Source organism: Carya illinoinensis, chromosome 13 (assembly GCF_018687715.1).
Source record: "Carya illinoinensis cultivar Pawnee chromosome 13, C.illinoinensisPawnee_v1, whole genome shotgun sequence".
In the NCBI taxonomy this organism is placed as follows: Eukaryota; Viridiplantae; Streptophyta; class Magnoliopsida; order Fagales; family Juglandaceae; genus Carya; species Carya illinoinensis.
The window spans coordinates 33,790,253-33,809,685 of NC_056764.1; the positions used below are offsets into that span (position 1 = coordinate 33,790,253).

General features: G+C 39.0%; 2 protein-coding genes across 2 annotated transcripts; both read left to right on the forward strand.

The window, feature by feature from the left end:
• Positions 1-800: 800 nt before the first annotated feature.
• Positions 801-15,274, forward strand: LOC122291631 (E3 ubiquitin-protein ligase BRE1-like 2). The gene is made up of 19 exons (XM_043099443.1): positions 801-991; positions 2,827-2,988; positions 3,086-3,173; positions 3,328-3,558; positions 3,749-3,916; positions 4,130-4,323; positions 4,416-4,499; positions 4,615-4,734; positions 4,822-5,008; positions 5,094-5,254; positions 10,624-10,695; positions 11,450-11,526; positions 12,089-12,283; positions 13,268-13,340; positions 13,475-13,561; positions 13,704-13,841; positions 13,916-14,118; positions 14,412-14,574; positions 14,730-15,274. The coding sequence occupies exons 1-19, from the start codon at positions 884-886 to the stop codon at positions 14,859-14,861; spliced, it is 2,643 nt and encodes an 880-aa protein (XP_042955377.1). The 5' UTR covers positions 801-883; the 3' UTR covers positions 14,862-15,274.
• Positions 15,275-16,420: 1,146 nt separating this feature from the next.
• On the forward strand, positions 16,421-18,746 carry LOC122291634. Its single transcript, XM_043099453.1, has 4 exons — positions 16,421-16,827; positions 16,970-17,053; positions 18,126-18,298; positions 18,447-18,746. The coding sequence occupies exons 1-4, from the start codon at positions 16,527-16,529 to the stop codon at positions 18,639-18,641; spliced, it is 753 nt and encodes a 250-aa protein (XP_042955387.1). The 5' UTR covers positions 16,421-16,526; the 3' UTR covers positions 18,642-18,746.
• The last annotated feature ends 687 nt before the right edge of the window (positions 18,747-19,433 follow it).

Here is a 19,433-nt window from a genome sequence, read left to right on the forward strand (position 1 = left end):
TCTCTTGTAGTGTCTATTTCCTTTGGCGCGTAGTTGAACTTAAAACTATTCATCTGGATTTTGGACCAAGTGCTCGGATATACCCAATTAGGAACCTGAGTTTCAAACTCGAGCCGAGCTAACCCGATTATGACTCGAGTGAATATAAAAGAGAGAGAGAAGGCTTAGGAAGTTTATTACAAGCACGAGAGAGAGTTAGGGTTTTTATATATATGTATATAATTTGGGCATCAAGTTTTAAATTTGAAACCCGATTTTCATAATTGAACCTGGATCAAATTGGTCTGGATTTTGTAATGTGGGTTTTTTTTTTTTTTTTTTTTATTTTTTAATTTTTATCTAGGTTGAAATCTGAAATCAGAATTTGGTTATCTAAATTTTGGACTAAGTTGAAAAAAAATTCAACCCGAATGAACCGTCATAAGTTAACTTGCGCATTAAGACAGTGGCCGTTAGATGCTATAGACGATTTAATTTTTTCGTCTCTAGATGTTCTCATTTTTCCTAAGTAAGAACATGGGGAAGTGAAAGTGAAGTTTTCCTACTAATTAAATGCACTAAAATAGAATAAGTAGTGTTTGTAGGAGGCATGCATTCTATTCCCTCCGGCGCCTCTTATGTCACCGTCGTAAACAGGTTTTTTCACGATAAATCGACCCAATAGATTACACATTGAGCCTTCAGCCCCCCAGCTATTTTATTATTAATTTTTTTCCAAAAAATTTAAAAGATTTAATCGGTAAACAAAACGGTGCCGCTTGGGATAAACGCAGCCGCCATTATTACGATGTCGTTTAGAGCAAGTTCTCCGTCGGTTTCATTTTAGGTTCTGCAGAGCTCCAGCCTCTCCGACTTTAAAGGTGTCGTTCGTTACGGAGCGTTAATGGAGAACGAGGACTCCGATGAGCCTGAGAGGAAGCGGCCTCATCTTAACTTAGTGTCTTCCGCCATGGCTCGGAACTCCACCACTTCGCCACCTAACGACAGAAGCGTAAGCCCTCATTTTACATTTAATTCTCTTGTTTCTCCTGTTATTCTCCGTTTGGTTCCCGATAAATAGGTGGGAAAATGACGCAACTCCTTTTTTTCTTTTTTTTAGTTTTGATTTTTTTTCCTGATACTATAAACCCGGGAATGAAGTATATATTTATATGTATATTTACATGTATGATATCAGTTGTGAACAAGAGGGTTATTTAGAACTCTGTTGCTCTTAATTATTTGCGCTATTGATTTTCGTTCGATTTGGAAATGAATTAGGTTGTTTTGGTTTCTTGTGAAGGTTTAGGAAAATAGAGTAAGGATTAAAATTTTGAAAAAAAAAAATTGCGTTCGATTGGGTTATATGGATTGATTGGAGCTATTTGGTTGTAATCAATCTGAACTCGGCGTGCTCCTAATTGAAGCAAAAAAGCAAACACAGAGTAGTGCTTCTTTCGGTTGCTCGGAACGTGTAAGGAAAGAAACAAGTTTCATTTTCTTTTATGACTTTCAGGTGATATTAGATCTCCAGGCATGAGAAAAATTGTTTTCATTCAAGTATTCTTAATTTCCTGGTAGGTGCTGTAGGATGCAATTAAGGTGAACTTGTGGTCCTGTTCATTACAGAGAATTGATATGTGTTTGGTTGCTGGGAAGTGTAAGAAAAGAGAATAAATTGAAGTTTTGTTGGGGCTTGAGGAAAGAGTCTTCGCTATTTTTCTGGGAAAGATATATCCTTATCCAAAGTGAGATCAAAATATCTTTTGGGTGCATTTGAGCTGAAGTTGATTTATCCCTCACTTGGTTACTAGAAAGAGTTGGAAAAGACAAGGTCTTTTGTTGTTTGAGATGACTTCTGCGATCAGCTGGGGTGAGCTTTTATTGTAGTAAGTCAAAACGAAGTTTGAATCCTCTTGGGTTGGCTCAAGTGTTAAGGGTCTTGGTCTTGATGGTATACTCCCTCCAGGTCTAAGGTCCGAATCCTCTTGGGTGCAAACAATTTTTAGGGGCCATTGATCTGGGGGAATTTCCCCTTGATTTTCTCAAGGTGTACTTGTGGGTAACTCCTTGCCAAGGGCCTGTGCACTCCCGGGATTCTTCAAGACTTTGTTCTCGGACACCTTGTGCCAAAAAAAAAAAAAATTAAATCAAAACATAAAAGTCAATCTCAGAAAATTTTTTATCATGTAATATTTATGTTATTTTCTAGGTGAGATTGGTCTTTATAGTGATTCTAGACAAACTTCAAATTGATTAGCCTTTTTGGAGTTATAGCACATATGTAAGTAGCGCTTTCCCTCATAGAGAGTCACAGATTATGATATCAGCGCTACTCGAGCAATGTATATAACACGCAAGTCACAGATTGGGAGAAGGAATCTCATATAGAGGGGATAAGTTATAAAAGTAATCATGACTGCTAATTCCTACATTGGCTACTTACTAGGTGAAATAGGGCTTTAAAAGGGATTTTAGGGAAGCTTCAAATTACTAGTCTTTTTGAGGTTATACCGCATATGTGGCAAGTGCTTTCCCAGAGTCATTACAGAACCTTCTGAATCTGTGCACCCTATATGTGAAATATTTGTGAATCGATCCTATCAAGTATTAATTAGTTTCTCAAGCAATCCACCATTAACAATCTTTTTGATACAGAATGAAGCATTTAGGCTGCTGAGTTTTAGCTTATTCCTTTTTGGTAGTGGAATGTGAAATTTCTCTGTTTCTGTATTTCCAGCTTTCTGTCACTTGTCTGTTTGATCTGGTCCTACAGAGAATGGTTTTGTCATCATCATAGTGACAGTTTCAGGGCAAATAACTAGAGCATCATTTAATTTTGTGCAGGTTGATGCGACAGTTCTCCAGCACCAGAACCAGAAACTTCTTCAGCAGATAGATGTACAGAAACATGAGTTGCATGAGCTTGAGGCGAAAATTAAGGAATTAAAAGACAACCAATGTTCATATGATGATGTGTTAATTGTAGTGAACCAACTTTGGAATCAGGTTGATTCTTGATTATCATGTTTCTTTGCACACTCCTTCTCTAGTCTATATGAATTTTGGAGTTCCCAATGAGACTTTTCATTATTTTGTTGTTCAGTTAGTTGATGACTTGATTCTTCTTGGGGTACGAGCTGGGGCTGGCCGCATTGCTTTAGAATTTCTGGACCATGCTGATCATTGTCAAGGTTTTTTTTTTTTTTTTTTTTTTTTTTTTTTTTTTTTTCTTTTTCATTTTTATACTCCTTAATATATTCTATTATTTGTTTTCATGCGATCACTTAATTACACTGTATGTTCTTCCATATCATATTTGATTGATTGGTTTGCGGTAAACTTCAGGTTCAGTTCCCTCATGTCCTGCAGAAGAAATATTTCTTTGTAGACTGCTAAAGAGAGATTCTATTGATGTTATTGGTAATGAAGAGATCATTAAATATGTTGAAGAAGCCCTTGCTCTGCGTCATTCATCTACTATTGAGTTGTTGAAACTCTTGGAAGATACCATTGATGATCAAAGGGTGAAAATGGAAAGCATTGCTCGGACTTTGCATGGAAAGCTATCGTCAGAAGGTCTGAATTTTTTTGTTGCTGTGAGGTCCAATTGTAAATTTATTATTCCTTTCTTTTTCTTATGGTTTGTTTGGTCCTCTTCTTTTGTGAAACTTTGAAGTAGCAGGTTTTTTTATTTTTATTTATATATTTATTTATTTTTAATGAAACTTGTACTGACTCTGTCATCATAACATGTTTGGGTTCTTAGATGCTATCATCCAATTGTCTAAGATCGACGATATGATGAAAGAGGAGGCTATTAAGCTGCGTGAAGCGATTGGTGTTCTCCACTCGAAGCATATAGAATACATCGAGAGGATTCAAACTTACATAAGCAGCCATTCTGCAGACGAAACTGAGATTAAGCGCCTTGCAGGTCTTTGAGATAGTTCTTTGTGAACCTATTTTTATAATGGTGAAAATATATACCATTATGTACATGTAAAAGTGTAATTGTCAAGATCAGTTGACAGATACAGATTCAAGAAGTATGATGGCAGATAGTTAGAATGACCCAAAATTTCCCAATTGTGGTAGATGGAACCTCATGATTGTATATTGACTGCATATCTGCTTTTTATGTCAAAAGGTGAGCTGGATGAGTGCATGGCAGAACTTGAAGAGAGTAGAAGAAAATTAGTCAACCTCCAAATGCAAAAGGATGGAGCAACTTGGATACCTACTCCAACTCGTGGTACAGTCAATGGAAACTTGTCACCTGAAAATCCGGCAGATAAGACAATGGGTTTGCGAGAATTAAAGGACTCCATTGAGGAAGCGAAGGTATTACAATGTAAAGGAGTCTCTTTTTCCATCTCTCTCTCTCTCTCTCTCTCTCTCTCTCTCTCTCTCATCACGTGCTATGCAAAATGTAGGTACTGGCTGAAGATCGTCTTTCTGAGCTTCAAGATGCACAGGAAGAGAATCAAGTCTTGTCAAAACAGTTGCAAGATCTTCAGGTTACTGAAATTGAGTTCTTTGTATCTCTGGGTTGATATTCATTTTGCTCAGCGAGTCACTGTGTAACCAGCTTTGTTAAATACATGAATCTCATTTGATATCCAATTGTTACAGAATGAACTGAAAGATGAAAACTATGTACTCTCCTCTCGATTATACTCTTTGAGAAATGATCAACTCCAACATTGGAATGCTGAAGTGGAGCGTTACAAAGTATTGACAGACTCTCTGCAGGTTGGGCTGTCTTGTGTTATGTGTATTGTGTTACACATGCTTTTTATGCTTTTCTATACAGGATCTTGTTTAAATTTATGCTTTCAGGCTGACAGGCCTCTCTTCATGAGAAGGGAGAAGGAGGTGATTGCAAAATTAGAATCCGCAAATGCTGTGAGGAATGCCATTGATAATGCTGAATCTAGGATAGAAGAGCTAGAGCATCAGCTGCAGAAGTGTGTTATTGAAAAAAATGATCTTGAGATAAAAATGGAAGAAGCTCTGCAGGATGCAGGTCAAATTATGTACTCGCTTTTACTTTATTCTTATGGTGGTAGTTTAGTGGTTCTTCAGGTTTGTAAAGGTGTTGCCTGTTGTAGGGAGAAAGGACATTAAATCAGAGTTTCATGTAATGTCTTCGGCTTTGTCTAAAGAAATGGGAATGATGAAAGCTCAATTGAAGCGATGGAGGGAGACAGCTCATGAAGCACTGTCCTTACGTGAGGAAGCACAATCTCTAAACGCTCAGCTAAATAGGAAGGTTTTGTCTCATCTAGCTTGTTGTTCCTTCTCTTATTAGATATATTCTCTTATTTATGGAATTGCTAATTTTTTTATTTTTTATGAATAAATAAATTATATTGATCAAAGAATGGCAAAGCCAGTTACACAACTCTAATGCCCTAACTAGGTAGGCACATTAGAGACAAGAAAATCATGAAGAGCCATGCCATTAAAATCCATAGCTATGGCCCAACTACAAAGAGTTCTGAAAAATAAAACTTTTAGCTCCTCTAACAATCTTTCCTGGTCTTCAAATGTCCGCTCATTGCGCTCCTGCCACAAGCACCACGTAATGCATAGAGGGATCATCTTCTAAATTGCTCTGATTGATTGCCTACCGCTTAAGTTTGGTCAACTCGCCAAGGCTACCTCCACCGTCTTCGGCATAACCCATGCCATATCTAGTTGAACGAATACCTCATTCCAGAGGATTCCGGCTGTTTCACAATGCAGAAGGAGGTGGTCTACTGACTCTCCCCCTCCTTTGCACATACAACACCACTTTGTAATAATAATCCTCCTTTTCCTCAAGTTGTCAATTGTAAGAATATTCCCCAGAGAAGCAATCCAGACAAAGAACGAAACTTTGGGTGGTGCCTTGTGTCTCCGAATATTTTTCCAAGGAAACTGAGCATTTGGCTCTATAGTAAGGGCCTTATAGAACGAACGAGCAGAAAAGGTGCCTTTGCCTGCTAGAGTTCACCACATAACATCCTCATGCTGTCTGTTTGGCCTAATGGAATATATGAGGCTATAGAAATCAGCAAAGCTATTTAATTCCCAATCCTGTGCTGCCCTACTAAAAGTAATGTTCCAGTGAATATGTCCCCCCTATATCTCCAAAACTTCTGCCATTGAAACATCATTTGCACTTGCTAACTGGAAGAGAGGGGTATAAATCTTGTAAGGCCCTATTACCACACCAAACATCTCTCCAGAATTTTATCCTAGATCCCACACCCAACTGTAACTTAACAAAGCGATTAAACACCCCCCACTCTCTTCTTATGTGTTTCCACAGCCAGACGCCATAGGCCCCCCTTACTTCTCTAGTACACCAATCCTCCCATAGAACACCGTATTTATTCTCAATCACCATTTTCCATAAGGAGTCTGGTTCTTTGGCAAATCTCTACATCCATTTTCCTAATAATGCTCGATTGAACACCCTTAGGTTTCTAACCCCCAACCCTCCACCCGAGATAGGACGACAAACTTGCTCCCACTTGACCAGATGGAATTTAAACTCCTCCCCCATACCCTCCGCCCCCCCCCAAAACAAGAAGTCACGTTGGAGTTTCTTAATACGGGCCGCCACACTCGCCGGTATTGGGAAGAGAGAGAAAAAATAAGTAGGTAGGTTAGAGAGTGTACTCTTTATCAAAGTAATTATTCCACCTTTTGTCAAGTATATTCTCTTCCATCCCGCCAATCTCCTTTCAATTTTCTCAATCACAGTATCCCAAACCGACAACGCCCTCGAGGTACTCCCCAGAGGAAGTCCCAAGTAAGTCATAGGTAAGGACGTTATCAGCCCAATTGAACTATTAAAGAAACCCACTGCACATCCGTTTACCAACACGAAGAACTTTGCCGTCGATATGCACCAATGGATCCACTTCACCCATCGCTCCCCAAAACCACATCTCCTAAGCAAATGAAGAAGGAATTCCCAATTGACATGATCATATGCCTTTTCCATGTCTAGTATACACAAGATCCCTGTGTTTTCAGCCTTCAGTCTACTATCGAGGCATTCGTTTGCAATAAGCACTGCATCCAGAATCTGTCTTCATTTTACAAAGGCTTTTTGCGGGTTTGAGACAATCTTCCCCACCACTTCACTCAATTTGTTTGCAAGAACTTTAGTGATTATCTTATACACCCCATTCACTAGACTAATAGGCCAATATTCCATGATCTCCAATGCCTCCACCTTCTTAGGTATCAGTGCAAGGAATGTGGTGTTAAGACTTTTTTCAAACTTTCCAGCCAAGAAAAACTCTTGGAACACCCTCATCAAGTCCTCCTTTATCACTTCCCAACAGTCTTGGAAGAATCCCATAGAGAATTCATCCGGTCCTGGAGCCTTGTTCCTGGCCATTTTCCTCACTACGTCATAGACCTCTAACTCCTGAAACTCCCTCTCCAATCGGAACACATCACTCGACTCGATAGTGTCAAATACCAACCCATTCAATGGAGGCCGCCATCCCACTTGCTCTGCTAGTAAGTTCTCATAGAAGTCAACTATATGATTGTGGATTACCTACTCATCTCTACATTCCACCCCTTCAATTTTCAGCATCTCAATGTTGTTGTTTCTCCTATGCGAGTTTGCAATTCTATGGAGAAACCTTGTGCTTCAATCTCCTTCTCGCAACCATAATGCCCTAGACTTTTGGCACCATGACACCTCTTCTAATAGTATCATCCTCTCAATATCAGCTATCAACTCAGCCTTCTGAACTAATTCTTCCTGCGAAAGTGGATGTACCGCTTGAAGCCTCTCAATCTCTTGAATTTTCAGCAACTTTATTTTTTTGTTTTCCCCTACATTGCCGAATGACTCCACATTCCACACTCTTAGATCTTTTTTAAGTGCTTTCAATTTGCCAGCAAAAATGAAACTGGGCATACCTTGGATCTGGTAGGAAAACCACCACTGTTTGACCTTATCCACAAACCCTTTCGATTGTAACCACATATTTTCAAACTTAAAAGGCCAACGACCATTACGAAGCCCTCCACAATCCAGCATAATTGGCCAATGGTCTGAGCCTATACGGGGCATATGCTTTTGCCATACATCTGGGAAATGGCTTTTCCATTCTGGTGAAATTAAGAAACGATCTAGTTGAGACCATGACTAATTGTTAGACCAAGTAGCGGTACCCTCGGCTAGCGGCAAGTCCATCAAATTCAGATCAAAGATACATGCCGAGAACTCCTCCATGGCTGGCCTCAATCTTCTACTTCAATCAACTTCACTTGAGAATCTTACAACGTTAAAATCTCCCCCTATGCACCATGGAAGTTCCCACCAAGTATGAACCCCAGCTAATTCTTCCCACAGCAATCTTCTGTCCGTGTCTACATTAGGGCCATAAACACCTGCAAAAGCCCAAAGAAAGTCATCGGAAACACACTTAAACGAACATGCTACCATGTACTGTCCAATAAACTCCTCCATTTTCTCCACCACCCGCCTATCCCACATCACCACCACCCCACCCGATGCTCCGTTAGATGCCAAATATGCCCAATCCACATGAATTCCACTTCATAAACTCCTCACAATCCTCCTATTAATCGTTTTCAATTTTGTCTCTTGCAAGCATACAATATCCGCCTTCCACTCCCGAAGCATGTTCCTGATCCATAGGCGCTTATTAATCTCGTTTAGCCCATGAACGTTCCAAGACACAATCTTAGGCTTTATTGGGGAACAGCCAGCCCCTTACCTTTCACTCTACCCCTGTTGGAAATGCCCTCCATATTCATTGACCAAGTCAATCTTCTGAGTTCCTGCTGTTTTTTCGATTCGCCTTTAGTTTTTTAATTATGCCCTGCCTCAATCTCTGTGAGCAGTGCCATAAATTGCTCCTCGTAGCCGTCACATTCAATCCCCACAAATTTTTGGATCTCCCTCACCTTATGGAAGACCCAATCTGACACTTTCGATTGATTTGGGAAGCAAAAGTTCAATGGTACAGGTTCCTCCCTCCTACAATTCTAAGTTCCTTGTATATCATCTTCCAATGAGATATCATCCAACCTCAACTGTCCACATAAATCAAGGAACACCAAGTCACCATCCACCAAAAGCATGAAGTCCTCGGATCCCTCCCCCTCTTCCTCCCCTATCTCGGATTCCATGGCTTCTCGATCATGATCTTCCATCGGCACCAAACCTAGCTCTTCTAGGCTTATCAGCTCTTTCTGACCACCCTTTGACTGAAAATGGCCCTCCAAACTCAGCGGCGAGCCCCCCGAATGCTCCTTCAATTCGCATTGTTCCCACCCCGCCGTTAGGGCCTTGTTGGAATGGTCCATTGCCGTCGTTGGTGCTATCTGTGGGCTCGCCTCTATCCTTTCCATCGTCAGCAAGCTTCGCAGCACCATTTCTGGTATACACTCGTCTGACCCGTTGCCTGACCCGTCACTTAGAAATGGGTAACTCTCCCCTGCCTTGTCTGCAAGGCTTCTTTCTTGCACCAAGGGGTTGGGCTGAGAAGGCCCAGGCCCAGCTTCATTGTAGTCCATGCAGGACGGGTTGAAATTAATATGGCCCTTGGGCCGGGCCCTATCCATGGCTCCATTTGGACTGGGTTTAGGCTGCGGTAGAGACCCAACCTTCTTACCCCAAGTTCGGTTTGAGGCCTTGGGTTGGGTTTGAGGCCCAACCTTTTTACTCCAGTAAGGCCTAGCCTTCCTGATTAACCCTTCACCCCGTCCCTCTCTCCCCACTCCTGCATGCATTTTCTCTCCCCTTTCTTTTTTCAGCCCGACGTGCCAGGGTACCTCCTCCATTTCCTTCTGAAGTTTCCTCATCTGTCCCTGCAATTCCGTTAGTCGTCTACTTGTCTCCCACGCCACCTGCCCAGGCATCGTCCTACCACCCTTTGCACCCCGTACCAGATGAGGGGCTCAATGCACCTCCCTGTCAGCGTGGCTTTTTCCTACCTTGTCCCTCCTCTGCACGTGACTCGACCCTGCCACCATGAGTACCTCCTTAAAGGACTGATCAAAGACATTCGCCTTCCTTACCACTCTGTTAGCTTGTGCCCCAACGGCGGAAGCACCCTTTCTTTCGGAAGGCTGGACCATCTCCGATACAAACTCCATCAACCTTCTCCATCCCCACCCATCTTCACCTGTAGGGAAATAGAGTAAACAATTCCTTCCTGCTTGACCATACTCTGCTATCGATAGAAAACGACCCCGACTATTCGCACACTGTTGAGCAACGAAGATACGGTAGCCTTCCCTGACCACTGAGTACACCTCCTTCTTCCCCTCCCTCATACACTCTTCCAGCACTTTAACGAACCATAAAGACGTATTAAGTCCCACCAGCATCTCATGTCTCGCCTTCCACCCCTGCTCTGAGATACGCAGATTACCTCCCTCCTTCGCAAGCACAATCAGTTTAGACTCTATTACTGGTTCCCTAGACCACACCATACTCTGCTGAATTGCTAATTATGGTGAAAATTTTCCTTTTATTTATTCATACTACATTTATGTTGTGATTACTTATCAAATATATAAATATATATGTTGTGGTTTGTTCCTCTTATAGTAGACTCTTGAAATTTACCCATTCCTTTGTTTTTGATTTAGAACAATGAAAAGCAGAGCTTAGCAGACAAATGTGCTGAACAGATGGCAGGGATCAATTCTCTCAAGGAACTGGTAATATTATCAATTCTGGTGTTGATTGCATGCTTCATCACTCGTGTATCAGGTGGACGAATTTCTCTCAATCATTTGAAAATGGGATTTTCTTTTGTTAGGTGGAATTAATATTTTTATATTTTGCTTTTTTACTTATAAAAAAAAATGTTATATTTTGCTTTTATATATCTTTCTGAGTATTGATCTTGTATTTTCCCTGAATTACACATATTCTTTGAATTTCAGTCCCTGCTGTGTCTAACCAACCTCAATTTTATTTTCCAAGATTCAATTTGACTGAATTTTTGTCATATCTAACCTTCTAAAGTATGTCCTGCTCAGTCAAATTAAGTTTTAGATGTATTTTTTGAATTATTATTATTAATTTTTTCATAGTCTTTGTCTGTTTTAAGTAAACTTCATGGCTGATTCACTAATGAACTGTCTGCAAACATCATCTGTCAATATTGTGGCTATAGGTCACAACTGACTTGCATGGTCGTGGAAACAAGATTATGTTCTGATAAGGATATTCTGTCAAAAAGAATTCTGAGAAAGAAGAATGATTTTGGTGTAATTTTGAGCAAATCATGAATATACTGGAAAATAAAACTAAAGAAAACACAATACAGTATAACAGTAGAACAGAAAGAACAAATATATTTTGAGATATTTATTCTTAAGTTTGGCATCATCAGTGCCAATTTCTTTAAAATGATATGCTTTTTAATAGAGCTACTGTTAGTAACCATTAAAGATGAGTATATTGCAGATTGAGCAGTTGCAGAAGGAAAAACTGGAACTGCAAATATTCTTAGACATGTATGGACAGGAAAGTTATGAAAACAGGTAAATCGATATTGTAGAAGTCATTTGATATGTATGCAATTTTGTTATGTTTGTTTCTTTACTCCCTGTGCGTGGAATGTTTTTTGTTGCTGTTAAGTTTTAAAGGATGATCATCTAGCAGTTTTGCTATTATAAAAGGAAGTCACAATTCTGAGGATCTGTAAAACCCAATGCATAAAGGTAATCTGTCTGGATATTGGTGGATTTTGTATCAATAAGCAGAATGCAAGCATAATATGACTTGGTCAGTCACTGCTGTTGCGTTATGAAATCAGTTCAATAGATAAAATTACATCTCATTAGGATGTAGAAACTCAGGACAATTACACATTTTGTATAGAAGAATTTATTGTCTGCATAGGAGGTTAGGATTTATATGATTTTGGCATACAGCTCATTTGGATGTAATGCAATGACAGATTGAGCTGGCTCACTCAATGTTTTGGTGTTGATTTTAATTTTGCAATTTTACCTCATTCCACAATGCTTTTGTCTTCTCTTCTATGAGGTTGGCGTATGCATCTCCTATACCGACATTTAACCTTTAGATTTTGAATTGCAGAGATTTGATGGAAATCAAAGAATCAGAACGCAGAGCTCACTCACAAGCTGAAGTCTTGAGAAATGCATTAGATGAGCATAGTCTGGAGTTGAGAGTGAAAGCTGCCAACGAAGCTGAGGCTGCTTGTCAACAAAGGCTTTCTGCCGCTGAAGCTGAAATAGCTGATTTGAGGGCTAAATTGGATGCTTCTGAGAGGTTTCTTTACTTAAATAGATTCTTTTTTTGAGTAAAAATCGTATGGACACATGGTTTTTTTGGCTTTTTAATAGCTGTAGATTAGTTCAATTGTTTTAAAGCTTTTTTCCCCCTCCATATGAGCTGGGATGGGGGTTGGTGAAAGGATCTGGGTGATGAGCAGTGTAAGGTAGTGGGTGGAATATTTCACCTTTTCCTTTTGTTACAAGGTGAATAAGGTGTTTAAGAAGATATTTAGCCTTGTTGGTTAAGTATAATTGTCAATGATTTGGTCTTATCATAAATGGGCACGTGAACCCCATGGGGTTGGCTCAAGTGGTGAAGGCCTTGGTCTTGGGGTCTCACTCCCTTCAAGGTCCAAGGTTCAACACCTCATGGGTGCAAACAATCCTTTGGGGCCACACCCCCTAGTAAAAAGCCAGCGATTTAACTAGTTCCGTATAGGGAAACTTCCGAGGGTGCGGTGCACGGGACCGGGGTTTACTCTGCAGGGGTGGGTCCAAATGGCCCTGCCTTGGAGTGGTTCCCCGACATGAAAAATAAATAAATAAATGGGCACGTGGAATGCTTCCAGAGAATATGTTGAGTTGTCAAGGTAGTATGTTCATGACACAATATGAGTGTGGCAACACAGTTTGGTTTGCTGTTTAAGCAAATCTTACAACCTGTCAAGGTCTTAATGAGAGGGAGGACAGTTCCTATGCCAATTCCAATATATTGTCAGTAGAATGTGGCAGAGTTTGGTGTGTGAGAACAGGGTTCAATTATCTCTCTATTATTTAGTTTGTAGTGTTTGGAACTTTTTTCAGTTGCAAAATAATGTTTCCATCTAAGCAGCTATTGCTAGTTGCCTGGTAGTGCCATAATTACTATCGATACTACAGATTGATTATTCTTCATACTTGCAACTAGAGAAAAAATTCACCAACATTTAAAAAATCCGTGGACTATGCTTTTTCTGTTTTTTTCCCCTTTTATCTGCAGGGATGTTTTGGAGCTTACCGAGGCTATTAGAAGTAAAGATGGGGAGGCAGAAGCATACATATCCGAAATTGAGGTGTCCTTGGCATTTCTGTTTTACTCTTACAAATTAGCTGCAAATATTTTCCTTTAATATCCTACTGCATCTTCTATTTTTCTGCTTTGACTAGTTTTTTGTTTCCTCCTTTGCAATTTTTTTTTTATCTGCAGACCATTGGTCAAGCATACGAAGATATGCAGACTCAGAACCAACATCTGTTGCAGCAGCTCACAGACAGGGACGACTATAATATCAAGGTCTGTCTCCTCGTCATCTACGTTGATGTTAGTTTTGTTACAACGTCCATTGTCTTTTATCACATCAGTTGCTTACTGAAGTGATTCAATTGACTACTGGGGGGCTGGTCATTCCTAATTGTTTCATGAATCTTTCATGCAGCTTGTTTCTGAGAGTGTAAAGACAAAGCAGGCGCAGAGCATTTTACTCTCTGAGAAGCAGGCATTGGCAAAGCAACTTCAACAAATTAACGCGTCAGTAGAATCCTTAAAAATGAAAATTTCCTACAGTGAAGAGCAGGTAATGTTTCCTGGTACTCTAGACAGTTTGCCACTTTTATCCTGTATCAACCTGAATTCCAATCAATCATGCAGATGGAGACTTGTCTGACAGAAGCCATCAAATCTACCCAAGAAGAAAGACATTTTGCAGTCAACCTGGAAATGGCCAAGTGGGAATTGGCTGAGGCTGAGAAGGAGTTAAAGTGGCTTAAATCTGCTGTTGCTTCCTCCGAGAAGGAATATGAACAAATTCAGCAGGATAGGGATGATCTCCAATTTGAATTGGAGAATGAAAGGTGCTGTTCTCTTCCCTCTAGAGTTTTGTTTATTTAAACTATAATGGTGTAATCTGGTACTTTCTATTCATCATACAACTTCCTCTATCAAAATTATCATCATACAGTTTTGACTTTTTTATGATGCCATTTGGGACCTACTGCTAAGAAGATGGTAGCTTTTCACTGATGCATCACGTGCAAGACTGATTAGGAACCACTCAAATTGTCGGATTACTAGCTCTTTAAGTATCTAGTAGTTATAATGTTTCAAGCCATATTTGCATTTAAGTATTTGGAATTGTGTTGAGCAGAAGCTCGAGGAAAAAGCTTGAAGAAGAGCTTAGGGAATTGAATATCAAAGTTGCTGATATGAGTTCTGAAACTGGAGAGGCTGCAATACAGAAACTCCAAGATGAAATCAAAAGCTGCAAGTCTATTCTTAAGTGTAGTGTGTGTTCTGATCGTCCAAAGGAGGTAACTTGCCATATACATGCTCCTTTGCACCCTGTAATCCTTGTTTCCATTTCAAGCTAAATATATTGATTTGGCTTATCAGGCCTTATGGACCTTTTAGTTAATAATATATCAGTACTAGGTTGATAGATGTGGGTGTGATTTATATTTGACAGGTTGTGATCGTGAAGTGCTATCATCTTTTCTGCAATCCATGCATCCAAAAGAATCTAGAGATCCGGCATCGGAAATGTCCTGCATGTGGGAATGCGTTTGGTCAGAATGATGTTCGGTTTGTAAAGATATGAACATTCGACATATTGAATTAGTTTAATTAAACCCCTTGTCTTACGGCTTCTTTGTAGCCAATGGTTCCTTTTGTAATATATATTAGCCTCAAGCCTTTCTAGTTTTATCACCCAACACATTTTGTATCTCACAGAAAAAAAAAAAAAAAAACCAAAAGTACTCAAATCGAGAAATAGAAAGGAAATACACATGGTAATTTCAATTGCATATTCTTCTGATCCTGGACATTGAATTGGTATTTCTTTTCCATTTGGGGGATAGAAACTTATGTAAAGCTTGCAATTTTCGCAAAGTGTCATGTTGATGCAAACTGCTCCATGAACGCTTGCTGTTGGGCAGTTTTCCCGTTGCCATTGTATGGAGGGTTTGTTGTTGTACAGGTTCTTACTTATCTTCCTGCTGTTGTGCCGTATGTTGATGGCTGTTGCTGGTTTTATGTGTGTTTTATAGCTGCCTCCTCTTTTCCTTCAAAAAAGAACGGAAAAACAGAAAGGAAAAATACTATACTCGTGGATAAGATGACAATGACATGAAAATTATCCAGTTTTTCTCTTGTTTTGTTTATGGTAGATTCTCACTAGGAACGGCCAACAGATATCCATTCTTCCTTGGAATTATTGGAGACTTAAAGGGCCCCACGCATGTATCTTCATCCCCATCCCTATTCGTTTGTCTGCCAACTGCACTACGCACCCAACCAACCATATATCATGGCACCCAACTCAGTATCCCTTTTATAACCAATAAGATATTTTTCTTCTGCCACCATTATCCCAATTTTCCTTATCATTTCTGTTTTAAGGAATGGATGGATATCATTTTGCATTAACATAAAAAGTATTAATGTAATTTTTTTTAATGAATCTCACAAAAATAGCGCATTATATGCTTATTTGTAAGTAACATAACTCTTAAATATAGTTTTTCTTTGCTCAAACTTAGATTATTTAATTAAAAGTAATAGTAAAAATGTTTATATTAAGAACTCTTGGTAATTAAAGTATTGAATGGACGGAAGCTGATTTGTACAATATTAAGATATATATAAGTCTCACAATGCTTTGTACATGTCTTGTATACTTGGGCTTTATTTATTTTATGCTCAATAAACTTTGTTTACCGATTAATAAAAAAATTGAAGGGTACTGCAGTTATTGTTGGGAGCTTCCGCTAGTTATTTGGGTGTGTTTTATTTTTTTAGCTTTTTTTCCATGTACGTTTTAACACTTTTAAATATATTTTTTTTAATTTATAATATTATTAAAAAAATACTTTCTTAATCACGAAGTAAAAAAAATAAAAAACATCCCAACAGTAGCTTGGAGCGGTGGGACTAGCATTATTCTAAAAAGAATATGTGAAAGTTGTGCGTAATACCTCTAAAAATAGTAGATAAATATAAAATTTATATAAAAAAATTATTTCTTAATAGTAGTTCGATTTTCTCAAATGGACTTAAATATCGTAAGTCTTTATTTATTTACAAGTGCATCTGCATTACCATGCATATTAATGAATAAAATCATAGAACGACGCCGTTCCCCTCTTCAGCTTCTCTCTTTCATTTTTCTGGTCTGTTTTTTTTCGCTAAAAGCTTCTCTCTTTCTGATAAGTGATAACCAAGCTCATTCTCGGTAACAGTAGTGTAAGATCAATCTAAAGAAATGCTTCTCTCTCTTGTCCATACCAACTTCGCATCTCCCTTTCCATCCAAAACCCACACCACTTCGCTGCCAAAGTCCCTCTTTCCTCTCTTCCAAATCGAACCCGGAAAATCCCTCAAAACATTACTGTCTTTCTGCAAAAGATCACACCATAGCAGAACCCACACCTTCACGCTCACTACTAGTACTACTCATGCTTCTTTGCTTGAAGCTCCTGTTTTATGGGCTGGTAGGCTTTGTATTTTCTACGCCCTTTTGAAGGCTGGCTTCGCTGGATCTCAATCAAACCCACTTGTCTCAGGTCGGCTTTTTCTATTTCTGTAATAATGGGATTTATTTATTTTCTTTTCTGGGTTCTTTTATGTAATATTCTTTTCTTATATTGGATTTTTGGTGTTTCTTACTCAAATCTTTTTGCCTTGTTTTCTCATTATTTGATTTAGAGTTGGAAAGCGATGTTCGTGGTGATGGTGAATCTGGTGACTTGGGTTTCTCCAATTGGTTGGAGAGCATTCAAGGGAAACCAGGTTTGTGTTGGCAGTTCCTATATATATAGTTATGTGTTTTGCTCGCATTAATGAAAGTAACGTATTTTGCTACATTAACATGTTATAATTTAGAAAGGAAAAAAATCGAAGCTGCTTGCCTTCAGGCCCCAACTCATAGTATGCCCACTTTTATTGAGCAATTAATGGGGGGATTAATGAGAGAAATACCCAGATGAACAATTACAGCTTTCTTTTTTATAATTAATATAATTTCAGCTTTCTTCGTTTTCTGAAAATCTCTTATGCATATAGATATGTTGACATTGGAATGCACCTTTAACTTAGGCAAGGATCATAAGAATAGTACGTAAGTATTTTGAAACCACATTCTTCCTATTTTCCTTGCCTATGATATTGTAGCAGACTTACCAATAAAAACAAAATGATAATGTAGCGGACTTTGTTGAATATTTTCAGCCTATGGTTATTATTTGGCTTAAATTTTGAAGATCATAAGCAGTGATTTCATCAGCAATTTGAAATGCTAGACGCTTGATAAGGTAATATTTCAAGATTTTAGACCAACTATAGTGATGATTCTCTATCTTCTGTGGTACGAGAAAAAGCAGGTACGTGGATTGAATGAATTGGGAGAAATTTACTCATTTGGTGTTTCATCATAAAAAATAAAAATAAAAACCAATGAAATCAAAATATGGAGATGCTACCTTATTCACTTTAATTAACTAAAACTGGAGTCATGGCCTCAGTGTGCCTTCTATTGGTTTTAATTAACTAAAACCAATAGAAGGCACACCTGATTACTGAACCCTATAGTCGATTAAAAAATGGTGGTTCTGCAGAGCTAATTAGTTGACTGAGAATCTTAGGTGTTTCTAATTTCTACTGCATGCGTGCATCTCTTGTTATGAAGATTGATCCAATGCATTGCCAACATATATATTATACTAGTTTTCTTCTTTCGTCATGTGCTTGGAGGGGGAAGTGGAGTGGGGCGGATGGGGTGGAGGGTCTCCAAAGGTTCTAGTCAAAGCTGTATTATTTATTTAGTAGTGTAAAGCTATTTTCTAATTCTTTTTCTCATGAACAGTTGATGAAGCAGCTGATAGAAGGAAATTAGTAAGCAAATGGCATCCTACAACAAAGGGTACACTTAGAAGGAACTACAGAATACCTTCTAAAACTGAGGGCCGGCGCCTGCTTAAAGCCATTGCATCCCTATTATCTGATGATGATCACTTCAGAGATGCCACTTCTCACAAGGTATATCAAAAGCATGAACTAGGTCTATAATTAAACCCTTTCTTCCTATTTCATTTTCTTTTCTATTAGCTCCAATGTATTTTTCATACTTAAAAGGTAGTACCTACTACCTGTAAGACTCTGTGACACAAATTTTGATTTTGATCAGGGCTGTCAAATTAGGAGGGAGAGTGCTCATGGAGAAAGTGTTTGTTGCAACAATGTGAGGGCTCTGTTTGATGAGCTTCCAACACCCCACGTTATTGTGGAAATCACTCCTTTTCCAGCTGGGCCTCTCACAGAAAAGGATTACACGAAGGCCGAGAAACTTGAGAGGGTACTCAAATCTGGACCATCTATCTGAGTAAACGACGCTTCCTTCACTTGTATGCAATCACTGTGAACATTGTACATAGCGTAAATACCATGTACTCTCTTTGATAATGCACTTTAAATCCGTACTTGGCTACCTTCAAGTCTCAATTTTCATCTATCGAACACAACCTCCTCCCCCCCCCCCTCCCCCTCGGAGTTGGGCGTCACAATAGCATTTCGGCTACAATGAGTTGATGAAACCATAGCATGTCATGGTGAGAAAAGTACGTATGTTAAGGTAAATTTGTGAAGTTCAAATAAGAACAGCTGCAAATGCTCCACAAATTTACGCTGCAATGTTTGAGAGGGTCTATGATTGAACGTTGGATAGGCAGACTATTTATAATTTACAATTTATTACAGGAAAGCAGAAGCAAATGGTTCTCGACGAAACTATAGAAATTCCATTGCATCTACGAGCTACAATCACTCTGTAAATCCAAGTTTAGGGTGGGGGGCTGATTCAGAACGCGGCTAATGCCACGAACAAGTGGCACTTGCTGCCTTGTTTGAGGGGGGCATAATAGTCGGCGGCTCTTCAACAATAGCAGTCCAAGGGAATTCAACTAAAAACTCCTGCTCTGTTTAATAACTCTCAATAGCATGTGTTAATAAAAGCGAAGTGACAGATACCGCAGAAATAAGCCCAAAAACATATCATAGAACACAATTGCAAATAAAAAAAAGAAAAAGAAATGGAAGTTCAAGGAATCAACCAGTAATGTATAATTCATTACGCCTCTTATGGTCTCAAGACTTCGCTCTTCTAGCAGATCATATT